The sequence below is a fragment of the Pecten maximus genome, chromosome 11 (genome assembly GCF_902652985.1).
Source record: "Pecten maximus chromosome 11, xPecMax1.1, whole genome shotgun sequence".
Taxonomy (NCBI): Eukaryota; Metazoa; Mollusca; class Bivalvia; order Pectinida; family Pectinidae; genus Pecten; species Pecten maximus.
The window spans coordinates 708,600-727,974 of NC_047025.1; the positions used below are offsets into that span (position 1 = coordinate 708,600).

Here is a 19,375-nt window from a genome sequence, read left to right on the forward strand (position 1 = left end):
ATCAACTTCATTATATCGATACTCTCTTTCAAGAACGCATGGGTACATTTGTTAAACTATTTATTCTGCTTTATGCAGATGACAAACTTGTTATTTCAGAAACGGCAGAAGGTCTTCAGAAAGCTTTTCATGAATTGTGACATTTGGAAGCTTAAGGTCAATGTTAATAAAACAAAAGTTGTAATCTTTGAAAAAGGGAAAAGTAATGTACAAAATGTTCGTTTTACTCTCTTTAGTGAAGTATTAGATACCAAGGACAGTTATTCTTGTCTATGACTGCTGTTAAATTATAAAGGCAGTTTCTTTAAAGCGAGGAAAAAACTTGTGGAGCAGGCTCAAAAAGCCACATATGCATTATACAGAAAAATTAGAAATATTATATTACCAATAGACCTCCAGTTGAAATTGTTTGATGTTTTAATCTCTCCCGTACTTTTACACTCGTCAGAGATTTGGGGATGTGAAAATGTTAATTTAAATGGGAATTTGCGTGTAAAATTCTGTAAAAAAAATTAAATGCTCGTAGTTCCACAGAAAGCATAAAGGTATATGGTGAAACGGGTAGATATCCCCTAAATGTTGAAATTAAGTCTAGAATGATAATGTTCTGCTATAAATTAATTATAAGTGAAAATAAATTATCGAGTTTAATTTGATTTAAACATATTTCATATTTTATTTGTACCAATATATACAAGAGGATTGGGCACAAGTTTTCAAATTTATATGAAGCCCTTTCCCAATTATCATGATTTTTTCGGCATAGCCGTATAATATTCTTTTGGCCCCGGATATGACGCGACAGGTGGCGTTACTGATCAAGAGGAAGTATATGATTGGTCATTGTAGTGGTGAATGTAAAATGCAGGTATGCCGTTAAAAACGAAACAAAGTTAAGACTGAATGCAAGCTGAATAAGTGGATGTATCTTTTCAAATGACATATGAATAAAATTCTTCCTGATTCAAATGCAGCCTTATTGTCACCAAAAATGATTCAAACTGATATAATTTTGTTATCCGTGCAGAAACGCATTAGTTCGTTAATTTATTTCACTAGCAGATTTACATTATAACCACCAGCATTAAAACTATGCCGTTTATCTTATTTCTTGTTATGACATGACATGAGAGAGAGAGAGAGGTATTATGCCGATAGCAGAAGAATAAACTGTTCGCTGCACAAACACACTGCTGTTTCTAATGTTCGTTATAAGCTTTCTCCGTTCGTTTCTCTTGCGCTATCGGAATCGGAAGAGACTTTATAAACACATTTTTTAACTGTCAATAAATATATATGTATATTATTACACAATACTGATGAAGAAAAGAGAAAACGGGGAATTAAATCTTCTCGAGTCAAGAATGTATTTCTGAGTGATTTGGCTTATCATAAGAATTACCTCAAATTACGTTTAAAAACCATTCTGCAAGATCAATATATACAACAGTGGTGTGCTGATATTGATAAATCTTCCCATGGTAAAACATATGCAGTACTTAAACATCAGTTCCAGATTGAAAAATATTTTACTATGCTTAAGAAAAATGATAAAATAAATATTCAGAACCAGTAATATATTTCTTCCAGTAGAGACAGGGCGATGGACCGGAACCTCTCGTGAAAATATAATTGTTTCCGCTATGTTTTATTGCTTGGGGTTGGAAGCGAGTATCATTATTTATCTTTATGCCCAGATATATATGTAAGTCAAATTCGTAAAAAAATATATATATATAACGTACCTAGTTATTATACATGTAACCCATCTATTCATAAATTGAAAGGATTATTATCATTATGCAATATTAAAGTGTTATCAAATCTGTCTATGATCATCCAATTACTAGAAAGACATCTGAAAAATAATATGTGAATTTCAAACATCAATTTGTAAAATATATATAATGTATATTGTAAAAATATTTAAATGATATTTTTTAAAACATACATGTTATAATAAGTACTATTGTATGGTTAAATATACCATCCTGTATTGAACGAACTTTTATGCAGTGTATACTACAAATCTTTGTCTCAATGTATAATTATGTTTCACTATTCTGTACAAAATGTATTATGCCGTTGTAATTTGTGTTGACCTCTTGTCCCACATAACAGTGGGCCTGAGTGCTAACAAAAAATCTTGAAATCTTGAAGATTGAAATGTATCTTTCTGTCTTTCTAAATGAAGCACGGAGATCTGTTTTGCATGGAATAGATAATATACGTCTCCTTTGAAAAAAATATAAAGAAAGGTAACTTTCAGACTTTGATCTGAACACTGAGTTGGAACATTTTATCCTGTTATACGCGGATGATATTTCTCTTTTTCTTATTTATTCAAATGATAACCATGTATTCGGAATTATCTGTCAAATTATAAAAAAAGGGAAAACTTAAACTACTTGAGTGTGAGAATATTAGCCTTTAAGGTAGCCCTTTCAAATGTGAATAGAAACAATTGGAACAAAACAGAAAAAACAAAAAAAACAATAACAACAACAACAACAACAACAACAACAACTGCAAATTGAATTATTTGGGACTTTATATATACATATACTGTTATGTGAATCCACAGACTTGGTGGATCTGATTTATCGCCTTAAGAAAATGTGAAAAACAAAAACAAATAAAAAACGAGAGAAAAAACAACAAAACTTTCTGACCTTCAACTTCAATTTTGTCAAATACGACACGTTTGGGTGATGTTATTTAAAGATAACTTTTAAGCCCAATATAATGAATGCTTATAACTGACTCATGAATACATCTGTAAAACCATATTCGGTAGTAAGTAGATGTACAGATTTTGTGTTCAAACTTCACATAAATAATTTTGGGTTAGTTCATGTAAATAGGAAACAAACATACCTTAACATTTTACTATGATTTCAAACAAAATTCCTTTTTACTTGATCAGGACCCTGTTAATAGATCAATGTATAACACTTCTAAAATTAAATATTGGTCATTTTTGTTCACATGGTAACGTCATAGAAAGTGTTTTTCAAAGCGAAATTTAAATTACTGTAATCATATGTGATAATATATTGTATCCATAATTTTAAATAGTCCAAAATTGCATGTACAGGAATACGAAAAAAAGTAATGACAAAGAATAAGTTAAAGCTGTTAAAGATTTATTGATCATCACCGTAACTGACATAGTACACGGTACACGTTACTTTGGTACACCCACAACTAATAAAACTGGCATTTTAGTACAGCTTTCATCTTTAGGTCAAGAGCTAATTTAACCGACAAAACATGCATGTTACTGTCTTTCATCAACAACTAATACAGGCCCGGGTGGTGTTCGGAGTGTAAGTGAACAATGTACATGTATGTGCGTACAAGCTTGCATGGTTTTACTTACATGTAATAATTTAACAGGGCATCCAGTAGGATTAAAATCTCAAGAGTCGGTGACTCTCAGCTGTAAAAATCCTGAGAGTTAAATAAAAAAAACCTGAGAGTCAAATAAAAAACCTGAGAGTCAAATAAAAACCCTGAGAGTCAAATAAAAAACCTGAGAGTCAAATAAAAAACCTGAGAGTCAAATAAAAAACCTGAGAGTCAAATAAAAAACCTGAGAGTCAAATAAAAAACCTGAGAGTCAAATAAAAAACCTGAGAGTCAAATAAAAACCCTGAGAGTCAAATAAAAAACCTGAGAGTCAAATAAAAAATCCACAAAAACTTGACGGTCACCGATTACTCGTTAACTGATATCAAATATAAAATATGCATTTAAAAAAAAACATGAGTTCAATTGAATTTACCTTCCAATGTTTCAATATATCTAATTGATAATAACAATTAGAAACTTTAGTTATAATTCTATATTTTATTTATCCTTTATTTATTTATTCTGAAAGAGTATAATGATAATCAAAAATTTAAACTTTAGCATTTTTTGTATCCAACTTAAAAAAAAGAAATTCCTAATTTTGAACAAATACCACTTGTATTTTTCTAAAATTCTGTCTTTATGTGTTAAATTAATTAATCATGAATTTAAAATCTACTGGCCTGGCAATATATATTTATCTATTTTAATAATTTAAATACAATAATTGCATCTTCAATAAAGACCCTTGTTTTTATCAGAGACGTATATGTAGTCTCTGTTTTTATATAAAATCCATATTTATAAGTTTCGTTTAAGAAAAGAAAAAAGAAAAGAAAAAAGAAAGTTAAACATCTTGCTTTTCATTATGAAAACAAATGTTTAAAATCAAGATAGAGAGAGATAAAGATATCAATTTTTAGAATACTCATCACAATAACCATGGCCGCCGCCAACAGCATAGTGCCGATTTTTGAGAGAGATTATTTGTAGTTCTCTCCTAATACTTTTAAAATCAATTGAAATATACTGATTTGTTAGCAACTATTGCTAGTTTGAGGTTTGGATAACTTCTTTTGAAAAACCTACGTTGCAAATAACATATTTCACTTCAGGTAAAGTTGGTAGTTGGAGACTTCACCTGTAACCCAATTTGGCGACAGTCGGACTTTGTCACGGTTGACTGACTCTTGTAATTAACCCCTAGGGGTCAATTGGTGTCACTGACCATATAGCTAACATACACTTTGGTGAGTCTGTATATTGGACATATATTGGTATATTTGCTCTAAATAATTTTAGTGAATATTGTAAATTATGGAAACTTGAGTTAAAGTGTTCCCTGAACGAAAAAAGATAATAAAATATGTTATTCTTTGTAACCACCAAAGAAGAATGTCGCAAACCGCATCAAAATCGGTTGGCCGAGTGCCGAGATATCGCACATCGAAGTACGCGATTTGGAACTCTTCAGTCTATGACGTCACAGGTTGAACGGAGTGACTGTTATGGTGGCCAGTAGCATAGAGGACAGTGTGAACAGTAGCAGCACAAACATGTCTGAATACGACCTGGACATGAGATTTGAGGTTGTTGAATTTGGGGAATATTGCCGACAAGAAGTCGGAATCCAACAATATAAGTTTGAGTTTAAAAAAATAAATAAATAAATAGTGAAATTGACTCTGAAATCTGGTTAACACAGACTGGTGTAATAATCGGTCAATCACCAATAAATGTATATTAGTTATGTGTTTACCATTTCTTACTCATTACCAAAGAAAGGAACACAGCATCAACATTTTTAAATAAAATTATGTGCCATTTCATTCGCAAATTAATATTCAAATAAACCAGAGACCTATATACAATACAACAGTTCTGGATACTCTGGTTTGTGAGAAAAGACGAACACACGTACAGTAAATCCATGCGTTATATTCTATACAAGACCCGCTTCTAGCCATGAAGGACACTTAATTTAGAAAGTAATATATTATAATCATCATGATCTACAATAGACTAAATCTCTCTCCCGTATGAATACCAGTGTTGAAGTCTACAACAAACTTCTACATATACAAATTGTATCCCTTATTTTACATGCCATGGTCTCGGGGATTAAGGACGATTAAATGCTTGAGAAAGATATAATTTATATACGATCGTTGTCAGTGAAATTATATAAAAGTGATTCGCAATAATTATAATATAATTGATACTTTCTGTACAGGTATAAAGCATAGGTACTTATTAAAACCATCATTTTAGCTCCATTTTTTATGATAAAAAACATACAATTTATTTCATTGTGACTAATCATAATTAATACTAAAACTCCTAAACTCGCAATGATTTTCGTGAATGATTTTTTTTTTTCAAATTTTAGGTATTTTTTGCTATTATTTTTTTTAATTGTGTCATTATTATGAAGTGATCCAGATCCTTGTGGTTTTGCTTTCCATTCGTGTCGCAAGTCATATCTTCAATTAAAAAGGGACTTTTAACAGATGTTAAACATGTTCGGAGAATTACGAATTCTCAAGTTTGAATGGGTTAGTATACCTCTAAACAATTACCAGGTGTGAAATTACGGTCCACAAGCTCGTCACACCTGTCACTGCACCACAGGTGTCTGTGATTTCTGGTGTTCTAATCGGCACACGCCGATAATTGCTTTTGAGTTCACGCGTTTGGTTTCTGTGCATTCAAAAAAGTTCCGAAGACATGCTTTTACAGGTTGTACATAAATTGAGCTTGAATTTTATTAAGAATTGCGTTTATACTATAGGGAATACATTTTCAAGTTGTTGAAATCAAACTCCTTACAAACGAAAACAAATTCGTATCTCAAAGGTTTGTCTATAGAATAATTAACCAAAGTTACCTCATTTATATATATATATACCCCTTGATGTTGAAAATTTACTTTATGAATCTTGTCTGAGAGTTACTGATCTTTCATGGACACGTTTTATCAATTGCGGACAATTACCCAAAAATCACAAATAACGGTATCATTGCTGTTTTGGCTAATAAAAAATTCAAAATGATTAGCATTTTTTCACATCTTGTATGAATTGCATTTTAAACTTGTATTACTAGAAGTATTATAACCGAAATCAATACTGGTACATTTGTATGTAACAAACCGGCCATGCCCTCATAATAAAGGCTATATAATGTAAGTCGTTATAAACAGTCCGTTATTCAAATATCTTACATGTTACAACGACCCGTTAAATTAAAAAATAAATAAATATGCATGTTATATACGACATGTTATAATAGAAAATTAGTAAGATGTTACATGTTGTATATGGCTCGTTATGAGAGAAAATTAGTGAGATGCTACATGTTATATATGGCCCGTTTAAAAAGAAAATTATATGTCCCTGGTTTCGGTAGCACTTGTTATTAACTAATTCACAAATATAACTCAGAGAGTTTATTCTGCACTTTCATTTTTGTTGTCTTATTCGCATTAATTATAGGCACGTGTTCACGTTAGTTTCTATTTAATTCCTATATGGCGGTTTCGATCGTGTTCAACCTGTGACGTCACAGGTCAGAGGTCACCAAAACGAGGTATTCGGCTTTGGGCTTCAGGTGTGTTTTCGAGAAAAGTCGCAATTACTCGGTAATGGGTCGGCCGATTTTGATGCGGTTTTCTGCATTCTTGTTTATTAATCAATACCAATAACATATTTAAATATAATTTTTCGTTCAGGATACACTTTAATATAAAGAAAACTAAGGTGACGATCTTTAGTAAAAGAACAACTAAACGGCGACATAGCTTCACGCTTAACGATCAAATACTAGAAATTGTAGACTGCTTCACATATTTAGGTGTTACTTTTAAATCGAACGGAAACTAGACGTAAGCTTATCGAACAAGCACAAAAGTCCATATTCTCAATTTTTAGAAAAATACGAAATCAGGCAATTCCTGTTGATTTGCAACTCAAACTTTTCGATTCGCTAGTTGAACCGATTCTTTTATATGGAGCAGAAATCTGGGGATTCGAAGATCTCAAGTGTCTAGAAATAATACATCTTAAGTTTTGTAAAAGAATATTAAATGTTAGATCTAATACACCAAACTATATGATTTATGGAGAGCTGGGAAGATACCCATTAGAACTGAAAGTCAAGACAGAGACGTATATACCAGATATACAAGTCTCTGGTCAAGATAAGAAGGTTAAAATTTTGGAATCAACTTTTGACAAATGAAAATAAATTCAGCAATATATTATATAGGCTAATGTCGAGTTTGAATCGCAGCGGTCAAATGAGATTCAAGTGGTTAGATAATGTGAAACAGATTTTTAATTATACTGGATATACATATATATTTGACAATGAACTACACATGAATACAAGTTGTTATAAGTATGAAGTCAAACAACGTTTACGTGATATATTTATACAAAAATGGTTTTCAAATCTAGAAACTTATTCAAAAGGTCAGTTTTATTCACAACTAAAAAAAAAAAAAATTAACATTTGAGAGTTATTTAACAAAGCTGTCAGTTCAGAATAGAATCACTATCACAAAATTGCGTACTTCAAATATCAAATTCCCCATTGAAACTGGACGATGGCATGATATTCCAAGGGAAAATAGGATGTGTAATTTATGTTTTAGTAGTATCGGGGACGAATTCCACTATCTGTTTAAATGTCAAAATGAAGAAATCACTTGTATTAGGGAAAAACATGTACCTCACTACTTTCTCAAAAATCCAACTATGTCGAAATTAGAACGTCTGCTGAAAAATTGCAATATCCAAATTATGAACAAATTAGCACTGTTTCTAAGAAAGGTGATGCTTTTGATTTGAATGTACATAAATGTATATCTATATTTACATATGTAGTTACGTGTATTATGCACTGTATGCATGTATCCATCTTGTCATGCTTATTTCTATTGTTTGTCACACATGTCCTCATGTTACACATATTCATGTGTCTGAGTGTATCAATAAAAATCTTGAAAATCTTGAAACTTGATATCCAAATTATACGTTTGGGGGAAGTTTTCGCGATCGCAAGGAAAATGTCCCGTAACAATGGATATTGTAATAATTGTGTCTAAAATCATATTGATGATGAATTTATCTTTCTATTTACATGTCCAAGACGCTCATGCAGAGTTAAGGGAGAAGTTTATCAGCAAACATTGTTACACCGAATACCAATAATCTACGAGAATTGAATAGATTAGCGGTGTAATAATGAATTGTTAGAAGAAGAAGAAGAACGAACGAATGAAGTATATACGCTATGTTGTATTTTTTATCATGTTTGTATTTTTAAACTGATTGACCGTTAAGCCAGAGATAATAAAAAAATGTAATTAAAACAGTATACAATTAACTACCTATAGACTAGTACAACAACCCCTACCCTTTGTTGGCAAATATAGTGGCGCTCAGAGAAAATTCCCGTAATTGAATTCAATTATTCCGAAAATTTCACTTACATTACAACAGCATGTATACGCATAACAAAATGACAAATATATCCACTCTTTCTTTTGAAGTAAGAATTCCTGATTAAAAATATAGTCCTGCTATTTTTGTAATATGATAGCTATATAATTCACATAAAGAGCGTCAGATCTTTGCTAAAAACACAGTAGATTCCGGGAGATTTACCTCTAACAGGAAATATATATTTTAGATTTGAATAAAATGTCCAAATTAAAGAAACTATAATGTACACCCCGACAGTAAATATACACAGGTAAACGTGAGGCTTTTGTTCATTTTAGATTCTCTGATAATATGTACTTTTAGGTAAATTGTATCATTTGTCGTATTTATTTCGAATGTGGATGTTAAAAAATTGTATACAACATTTCAATGAAATATCTACATGGATATATTGTATACAAATGAACATATGGTCTAGTGCATAGATGTGAACTCATTGCACTACGATGATCATGTTAACTCAATACAGTGTTAACTCAATACGATGTTAGCTCACTACAGTGTTAACTCACTACAATGTTAACTCACTACAATGTTAACTCACTACAATGTTAACTCACTACAATGTTAACTCACTACAATGTTAACTCGCTATAATGTTAACTCACTATACAATGCTCACTACAGTGTTAACTCACTACGATGTTAACTCACTACAATGTTAACTCACTACAATGTTAACTCGCTATAATGTTAACTCACTACAATGCTCACTACAATGTTAACTCAATACGATGTTAACTCACTACGATGTTAACTCACTACAGTGTTAACTCACTACAATGTTAACTCACTACAATGTTAACTCACTACGATGTTAACTCACTACGATGTTAACTCACTACGATGTTAACTCACTACGATGTTAACTCACTACGATGTTAACTCACTACAATGTTAACTCACTACAGTGTTAACTCACTACAATGTTAACTCACTACAGTGTTAACTCACTACAGTGTTAACTCACTACGATGTTAACTCACTACGATGTTAACTCACTACAATGTTAACTCACTACGATGTTAGCTCACTACAGTGTTAACTCACTACAGTGTTAACTCATTACAATGCTCACTACAATGTTAAATCATTCCAGTATTAACTCACTACAGTGTTAACTCACTACAATGTTAACTCACTACAATGTTAACTCAATACAATGTTAACTCAATACAATGTTAACTCACTATGATTTTAACTCACTACTATGTTAACTCACTACGATGTTAACTCACTACGATGTTAACTCACTACGATGTTAACTCACTACGATGTTAACTCACTACGATGTTAACTCATTACAGTATTAACTTACTTACCCTGTTAACTAGCTACAATGTTAACTCACTACAGTGTTAACTCACAACAATGTTAACTCACTACGATGTTAGCTCACCACAATGTTAACTCACTACAGTGTTAACTCACTGCAATGTTAACTCGCTACAATGTTAACTCACTACGATGTTAACTCACTACAATGTTAACTCATTACAGTGTTAACTCACTACAACGTTAACTCACTACAATGCTCACTACAGTGTTAACTCACTACAATGTTAACTCACTACAGTGTTAACTCACTACAGTGTTAGCTCACTACAATGTTAACTCACTACAGTGTTAGCTCACTACAATGTTAACTCAATACAGTGTTAACTCACTACAGTGTTAGCTCACTACAATGTTAACTCACTACAATGTTAACTCACTACAGTGTTAACTCACTACAATGTTAACTCACTACAATGTTAACTCACTACAGTGTTAACTCACTACAGTGTTAACTCTCTACAATGTTAACTCACTACAATGTTAACTTACTACAATGTTAACTCACTACAATGCTCACTACAGTGTTAACTCACTACAGTGTTAGCTCACTACAATGTTAACTCACTACAATGTTAACTCACTACAGTGTTAACTCACTACAGTGTTAACTCACTACAATGTTAACTCACTACAATGTTAACTTACTACAATGTTAACTCACTACAATGCTCACTACAGTGTTAACTCACTACAGTGTTAGCTCACTACAATGTTAACTCACTACAATGTTAACTCACTACAATGTTAACTCACTACAATGTTAACTCACTACAATGTTAACTCCAGTGCACTAGACTACCAAGTAAAGTTTGCTCCCAACTTTAGCTCTGTTATTAAATCCACACAAATGTGACCGAGAGCCTAGCCATATACTTACAGTGAGACTAGAGGAAACTCATATACAATGTATATGTAATACGTGAAATAAATTCAATAAAACAATACAATGAAGATTTTTAAACAAGTTATTGTATAACTGATACAAAGATATTATTATCAAATCTAAGACCGTTTATATCATATCATGATTATATCCGTAATGATCTTGACAAAGTTTACCGCATCATGGTTGTCGTGTTTCCGGATAATGTAATGTGGCACTTAAAAGCACAAAAGAAAAAGTCATTTACCGGGAAGAATTATGATAGATCACAGCCTTTCAAATAAACATTCGGACAAATCAATGGTTAAAACTGTTGTACAAACTACCAATGGTTTCTCGTTGCCATGTAAAAGTAAAGTCATGCGCAAAAGTAAAAAAGTCATGCGTTCATGAGATGATGATCATTATAAGATATTAGTTATTTGAATCAAATATCTCCAAACGGTGTCAGGCACAATTCATGCAATTGAAAAATATCTATTTTATGTGAAAAGCAAAGCTGTGTCATGACGTAAAGCCGAGTGGTACCGAAATACGCAAAATGAATACTGCTCCACTGAAGAAAAAATGCACTTTGCTAATATATCGGGTTTGTCATAAAGGTATGTTAATAATGATATGGTATATAAGATGATTTACTGAACTGGGTATGAAAATAGTTATCGGTAGACAAAGCATTGCGTTCTTGTTAAAAAATAATATCCCCATACAGGACACACTAATGCTGGCATATCTCCATACAGGACACACTAATGCTGGCATACCCCCACACAGGACACACTAATGCTGGCATACCCCCATACAGGACACACTAATGCTGGCATACCCCCACACAGGACACACTAATGCTGGCGTACCCCCATACAGGACACACTAATGCTGGCGTACCCCCATACAGGACACACTAATGCTGGCGTACCCCCACACAGGACACACTAATGCTGGCATACCCCCACACAGGACACACTAATGCTGGCATACCCCCACACAGGACACACTAATGCTGGCGTACCCCCATACAGGACACACTAATGCTGGCATACCCCCACACAGGACACACTAATGCTGGCGTACCCCCATACAGGACACACTAATGCTGGCGTACCCCCACACAGGACACACTAATGCTGGCATACCCCCACACAGGACACACTAATGCTGGCATACCCCCACACAGGACACACTAATGCTGGCGTACCCCCATACAGGACACACTAATGCTGGCGTACCCCCATACAGGACACACTAATGCTGGCATACCCCCACACAGGACACACTAATGCTGGCGTACCCCCATACAGGACACACTAATGCTGGCAAACAAGACATTGATCAAACAGCTACGTGCATTCGGGATCATTGAATAGGTCAGTCAACACGCCCCCCGGCCCCTTAGTATCTGACAAGACAGATACAGTGTTCCGGGATGGAAGGTTTTTGTTACAAAACAGGATATCAACAAAGAATGTGAGGTCTGTTGTGTCGAATACTAATGCTGGCGTACCCCGATACAGGACACACTAATGCTGGCGTACCCCCATACAGGACACACTAATGCTGGCGTACCCCCACACAGGACACACTAATGCTGGCGTACCCCCACACAGGACACACTAATGCTGGCATACCCCCACACAGGACACACTAATGCTGGCGTACCCCCACACAGGACACACTAATGCTGGCATACCCCCACACAGGACACACTAATGCTGGCGTACCCCCACACAGGACACACTAATGCTGGCGTACCCCCACACAGGACACACTAATGCTGGCGTACCCCCACACAGGACACACTAATGCTGGCGTACCCCCACACAGGACACACTAATGCTGGCGTACCCCCACACAGGACACACTAATGCTGGCGTACCCCCACACAGGACACACTAATGCTGGCGTACCCCCATACAGGACACACTAATGCTGGCATACCCCCACACAGGACACACTAATGCTGGCATACCCCCATACAGGACACACTAATGCTGGCGTACCCCCACACATGACACACTAATGCTGGCATACCCCCACACAGGACACACTAATGCTGGCGTACCCCCACACAGGACACACTAATGCTGGCGTACCCCCACACAGGACACACTAATGCTGGCGTACCCCCACACAGGACACACTAATGCTGGCATACCCCCATACAGGACACACTAATGCTGGCGTACCCCCATACAGGACACACATACAGGACACACTAATGCTGGCGTACCCCCATACAGGACACACTAATGCTGGCGTACCCCCATACAGGACACACTAATGCTGGCATACCCCCATACAGGACACACTAATGCTGGCGTTATACAAGGAAGTGTGTTACGGCCATTTTACTTTTCAATTTATATAAATGTATCGTTCTCCGCTGACACCAAATTTTTGGCATATTTTGGTCCTCGTTTGGGAATCTAGAAACGAACCGATATATAAATATATACAGATGCTAAAAGTAAATTATATTCATTTACTTTTAGCATCTGTACACCACCTAAGATGTTTCCTAATTAATCATAATAGGCCCTCGGCGAATTACGTATCGGCCGAGGGGGATCAATTTCACAACATTACGATTTTTGTTTTGTTTATACCTACTATATTTGTGTAACTGTTCCGTGTTCTATGTCTATATGTGATCGTATGTAATTTACCCGTGTCTTGATAAAGGGGCAGATTGCCTCGAAAATTCGACAATTTACTTGTCTGTACTGTCGTTATTACTACTTGACATATATCTATTTCTAGTAATACGCATCCAACATTTGTTTGTTAGGATCCAGTACCTATATTGCTTTATACCGTCATTATTACTTACTAGACCCTATATATATACACTGTATATAATAGATAATAAATTGTTTTTATCCTTACGGACGAATTATAAAAGTAAAATAAAAAAAAAAACCTCTCCGTTAGCGCTTTCGTCGCGTCATGGCGACTCTTCAGAATGATTTTATATATATATGGGTCCCCGTGTATTTTCACTCAATTTTTGTTACCGGGAAAATATTAAATAATTTTTATATTTCGCTGATTGCCTAAGTTATGAAATTTTAGATACCCGGTATACTAATCTGACTTGATAGCTACCCACCTATCACCCAGGGACTGGAGAATTTGTTACAGTCTACTACCCACCTATCACCCAGGGACTGGAGAATTTGTTACAGTCTACATGTATTTGGACCTTCCCTAGTGTTTACCACAGGGACTTGAGAATTTAAAATTCGGTAAAAATGACACCCCCGGTATTCATATCCGTATTTTTACCGAATTTTAATCTAGACCCCCAAAACGTTTCAAAATGTGCTATACACACTAGGGAAGGTCCAAATACATGTAGACTGTAACAAATTCTCATGTCCCTGTGATACACACTAGGGGAGGTCCAAATACATGTAGACTGTAACTAATTCTCAAGTCCCTGTGGTACACACTGAAGGAGGGCCAAATACATATGGACTGTAACTAATTCTCAAGTCCCTGTGGTACATACTAGGGGAGGTCCAAATACATGTAGACTGTAACAAATTCTCAAGTCCCTGTGTTATACACACTAGTGAAGGTCCAAATACATGTAGACTGTAACAAATTCTCAAGTCCCTGTGTTATACACACTAGTGAAGGTCCAAATACATGTAGACTGTAACAAATTCTCAAGTCCCTGTGTTATACACACTAGTGAAGGTCCAAATACATGTAGACTGTAACAATTCTCAAGTCCCTGTTTCCTAACATACGCTTACTCGGGTGTCAGGTGAAGGAAACGCAAATTCTATATTTGGAAGTAAACAGACAATCACGTGACAAAATGATACTCCATAATACAATTAAAAGACAAATATCCTGATACTAACAGTCGCACAAATGAAGTATTATATCCACAGTGTACAAAATTGAGCGGGAAATTATCTGCTATTTTTGATTTGCATGTTGGCTCTTGGAAGGGGAATCTTTATCCTCGATACTATATTCTCTTTTTCTAAATGATATGGAAAGTTCACTAATTAATTCTAATTGTCATAGTTATCAATTGATACTTTTAAATTGGTTCATTCTCGTGTATGCTGATGATACTGTTTTATTCACCGAAGATGCTAATGATCTCCAAAATATGTTTGATTGTTTGCAAACTTTTCTAATAAATGGAGTTTAACTGTTTTAAAATACAGAAAAAAAGTTGTTTTTAGAAAGAGCAAGCGTTTGCTTCCCAATGAGTATTGGACATTTCAAGGTAGTTGATAATTTTTGTTATTTGGGCCTAGTCTTTAATTATAACGGAAGATTTACCATGGCACAAAAAAACAACAACAAAAAAACAAACAAACAAACATATGTAGCATGTATACTCATCACCAAGCACCAAAAATAGAATCTGTGCATCTTTTATTCCGTAAAGGATTACTAAATGTAAAGAAAACAGTCAATAGCTCCATGGTGTATTTTGAAACTTGTAGATATACACGAACACCGTAAAATAATGATCATGAAATATTGGTTAAAGTTGATTAGAACAGATAATTGTATATTAAAGTCGTGCTATGATGCTCTATTTGAGCTCAATACCAGAAAACCTAATAGTAAATTAAACTGGATCTATGAGATAAAGAATGAGTTATGTAGACATGGGTTTAACTATGTTTGGATTTCTCAAAAGGTACATAATGAAAAACAGTTTTTGAAAACATATATATGCAACGCCTGCATGATATATTTATTCAGGGATCACATAGTGTATTCGATAATTCTTCAAAATGCCAAATTTATAAATACCTTGCTGATAGCTTTGAAATTCAATATTATTTGGAAAAAAACTCCTAACTCTAAAACCAAACAAATATTAAGTAAATTTCGTATGCATGCACACTCTCTATATATTGAGTCCGGACGCTATAATGCTGTTCCGAGAAGCAAAAGAATTTGTACAGTCTGTAACAAAAATGATGTAGAAGATGAAATGCATTTTATTCTGCTATGTCCAGCTTATGCAGAGTTAAGAGTTAGGTTTATAAAACAATATTATTATAGACATCCGAGTGTTTATAAGCTTATAGAACTACTTTCATGCAAAAATGTTAAAACTTAAAGTAAATTTGGTAAATTTTTGATGCAAGCACCACAAAAGAAAATGTCTTATGAATCTGCAGTTAGTGATTATATAAAGTTCGTTCATTTAATTTAATTGTATTCAGTAATGTAAGGAATTATCCTCCGCCATCTTGAGTAGTATATTCTACGTTCAGTATGATTCTTGTATTATGTATTTGTATAACTGATATGCTGTATTGTATTTGGTGAATAAAAAACTTGAGCTTGAAACTAGAAAATTTCTGATGGTGACTGACTAGATTAGTGCAACGTCGCTGCACAGTTGTTGATTCGTTCACATTCATGTAATGTGTACAACTTTGCTGTTTACAAAATAAAATACTGTTTAAACCAACACTTAAAAAAATATGACCCCAATGGACATCATAAAAACTGGTAAACTTAATCAGAATGACATTTCCTTCTAAGACTTTCCAAATAACTGTTCGAAGATATTAGGAACAGCAATACTATCATTGAAGATTAAGTTTTCTTTGTAATTTCGGGCACGTGCAGGACATGCATATTGGTAGCGAACTCTTTGATTTTCACCCTTTTAGGTATGCATCCGTATGCTAACATGGGCTCGTCTAACGTTGTGAATTGGCCGGCTTGTATAATTAAAATGAACTGTATCTTATGCATATTCATGTCCACACAAAAAAACTTTTACCGCAACTTTTTCTTTTTCAATATCCATGAAACATACACTACCTCTAATGTAAATTGAAATGTCGGTCAGTTAACTAATACTGCCCTTCTTAATTATTTCCTGAATACGGGAAAAGTATTTGCATATATTTCGTCATTGCAGAAACATGCTTTCTGGAGAATGTGGCACGCATGACTTGTGAAGCACAACGGATACATACATAAATATGTAGACTGTGATAATGGCCGATTTACTTAATTACCAATTATAAAGACTGCACCAGGTGCACGTTTGGTTTTCGCGTACTAGTTCGTTCACTAACTGCTTTTTCTAGTGCTGTAACGCAGCAGTCACTCTATAAAGTAAGCAGATTAATAAACATGGCGAAGAAAAAACAAAACAAAAGGAACATTTATTCTTCAGATATCATACTGTAAGCTTGGGCATGCAACAGACAGATTTTTTTTGACACACAGTCGGGGAATAGTGTGCAGCTGCGCAGACGGTTTACTGCGCAATTGGCCACAAAATGATGGCGGGTGCGAGATGCCCGTGTCTGGTCCACTGCGGTACCCCCAAAACGGATTTATGATCACAAAAACAGGATCAGGAGCTCCATGCATTATCTCTGGGGTGAAGGAGCACCTCAGAATTCCTCGAAATGCTGTTTTGTTTTGGACTTTTTGGTAAGACACTATTTCTGTGCTCGACACGGAGATCTTTATTGGTTCTATTTTGCAAACTTCCGGTCTGGGTTGTGTACTTCCTGTAAATGAGAGGTCTGCTAACTAGGTAATAAACTCGTAATTTTCTTATTGTATTGCAGCTCTACTGTTATACAACACAGTCGTGGCAAATGGTGAGTACAAACATTCATTTATTTTATCTCTACCGTTCATTTCATGTCTATTGCGTATGTGTGTCATGTGTGTGTGTAAAAACATCGTCTGCTTCAAGAGGTCAAACGAGTAAGACTGACTTGCACAGTACACAGCCGTCTACCGATACTGTACTCATCCACTAGTTTACGTAATATAATGGAAGGACATGTTCATTACTTGGCACCCATTCTGTTGTCGGCCTAGACGGAATTGTCTATACTGAAATAGTAAAATTTGTAAAAAGCTAGAGGGCCTAGGTCCTATATATACGTCAGCAGTGTTAACTGCTAATGTGTAGCTTTTGGTGCAGACGACTACGTTGTAGACAGCTTGCACGTTAGACCAATGTGTGTAGTCGCAAAATTTGCAAAATTTCTAGTTAGCTAAACAAATGTTAAATATGTCAGATATTACCGAAACACTCATCACCCATTAGTCATTTTTGATCACATTTTCATAATTTGTCAAAGACTTAAAAATGACAGTTTAATTTCATAAAATGAGACAGACAGTCGACCTGTTGTGTATTGCGACTGAGACTATTGAATAGATCTGTCTGGGTAAATACCGGTAACAAATATATTAAATGTGGAGCAGGGTCATGGTAAGGCTGAGTGTACTAGGCTTGAACAATTATGACCAGGTTACTCATCTGAAAACTAATTGGTGAAGTGTAGTCTTTCATGCATGAACAGTGTATGTGTGTGTAGCATATATGCTAATGCCCTTGGCCAGCTGTCTGGTGGTCAGACAGTCTGTCATAGCCTGTCTGAGGCCTACTATACCTATACTTGATGAACAAGTGCATTACCTGCAGTCCCTGTTTTAAATTCTAAATTAATCCATGCCAAGTTTGACTAATTAAAATTAATATTTGGTTTTGTCTACATAGTCATATTGATGTAACTATATGCCACTCATGATGGCTTTTAAATGAATTTTAATCCAAAGGATATTGATTTTCAATGTTTAGTTTTTATGCTGCATCATTATTTAAATCCATATTATATTTAGTTTTATACAAAAAATATAGGTCAGACAGATTCTTTACGTCACGTCTTAGACCAATTAGACAGATAGATTCATTTTAATTCTAATCTGTTCATCCAACATTAGTTATGAACCTGCTGGTAATTTGAATTTCCTTGTTTAGTTATATTAAGTCCTTTAAAGATTTACATTGGTTGGTCGTAGTGGATATCTCCTTTAAGTGGGAGTGGTTTTTATCCCCCTGTGGTGATCTGAGTGTAGGCCCTGCCCTCCTGAGACATTAACAGAGCCAAACTTGCTCCCTGCAATGGACTGGGTATGCTCGGGAGTCCTATGGGCTACTGGGCGGTCCTCTTCATCTGGTGTCACTATGTCAGTGAGAAGTCTTGTATAGTTTAACCCATAACAGCTGTAGAGGTTATAAATATGATTTGACTTTATTCTATGTATTTAAAATAATAAAAAAAGTGTATAAGACTGACACAAAAGTCTGATGATATTTGGTAAACCTCTGGTCAGTTTGAACAAAATTAGATAAATATTGATGAACCTGTTTGAATTATACAAAATTATTCCTCAGAATATAAGACTGAGTTTGAAGTATCAGAGTCGATATCGGAAAACAATCTTGACAAAGTATAAATTTAAGGCACAAATATAGAGGTCT

At 34.6% G+C, this 19,375-nt stretch overlaps 1 protein-coding gene across 1 annotated transcript in view; it reads left to right on the forward strand.

Moving 5' to 3' along the window:
- Nucleotides 1–17,346: 17,346 nt before the first annotated feature.
- The window catches only part of LOC117337226, a 162,269-nt gene continuing 160,240 nt past the window's right edge, over nucleotides 17,347–19,375 (forward strand). Inside the window, exons 1-2 of the mRNA XM_033898095.1 lie at nucleotides 17,347–17,523; nucleotides 17,664–17,696. Of these exons, the coding sequence (XP_033753986.1) occupies nucleotides 17,499–17,523; nucleotides 17,664–17,696 (58 nt within the window). The 5' untranslated portion in view covers nucleotides 17,347–17,498. The remainder of the gene's footprint in view (nucleotides 17,524–17,663; nucleotides 17,697–19,375) is intronic.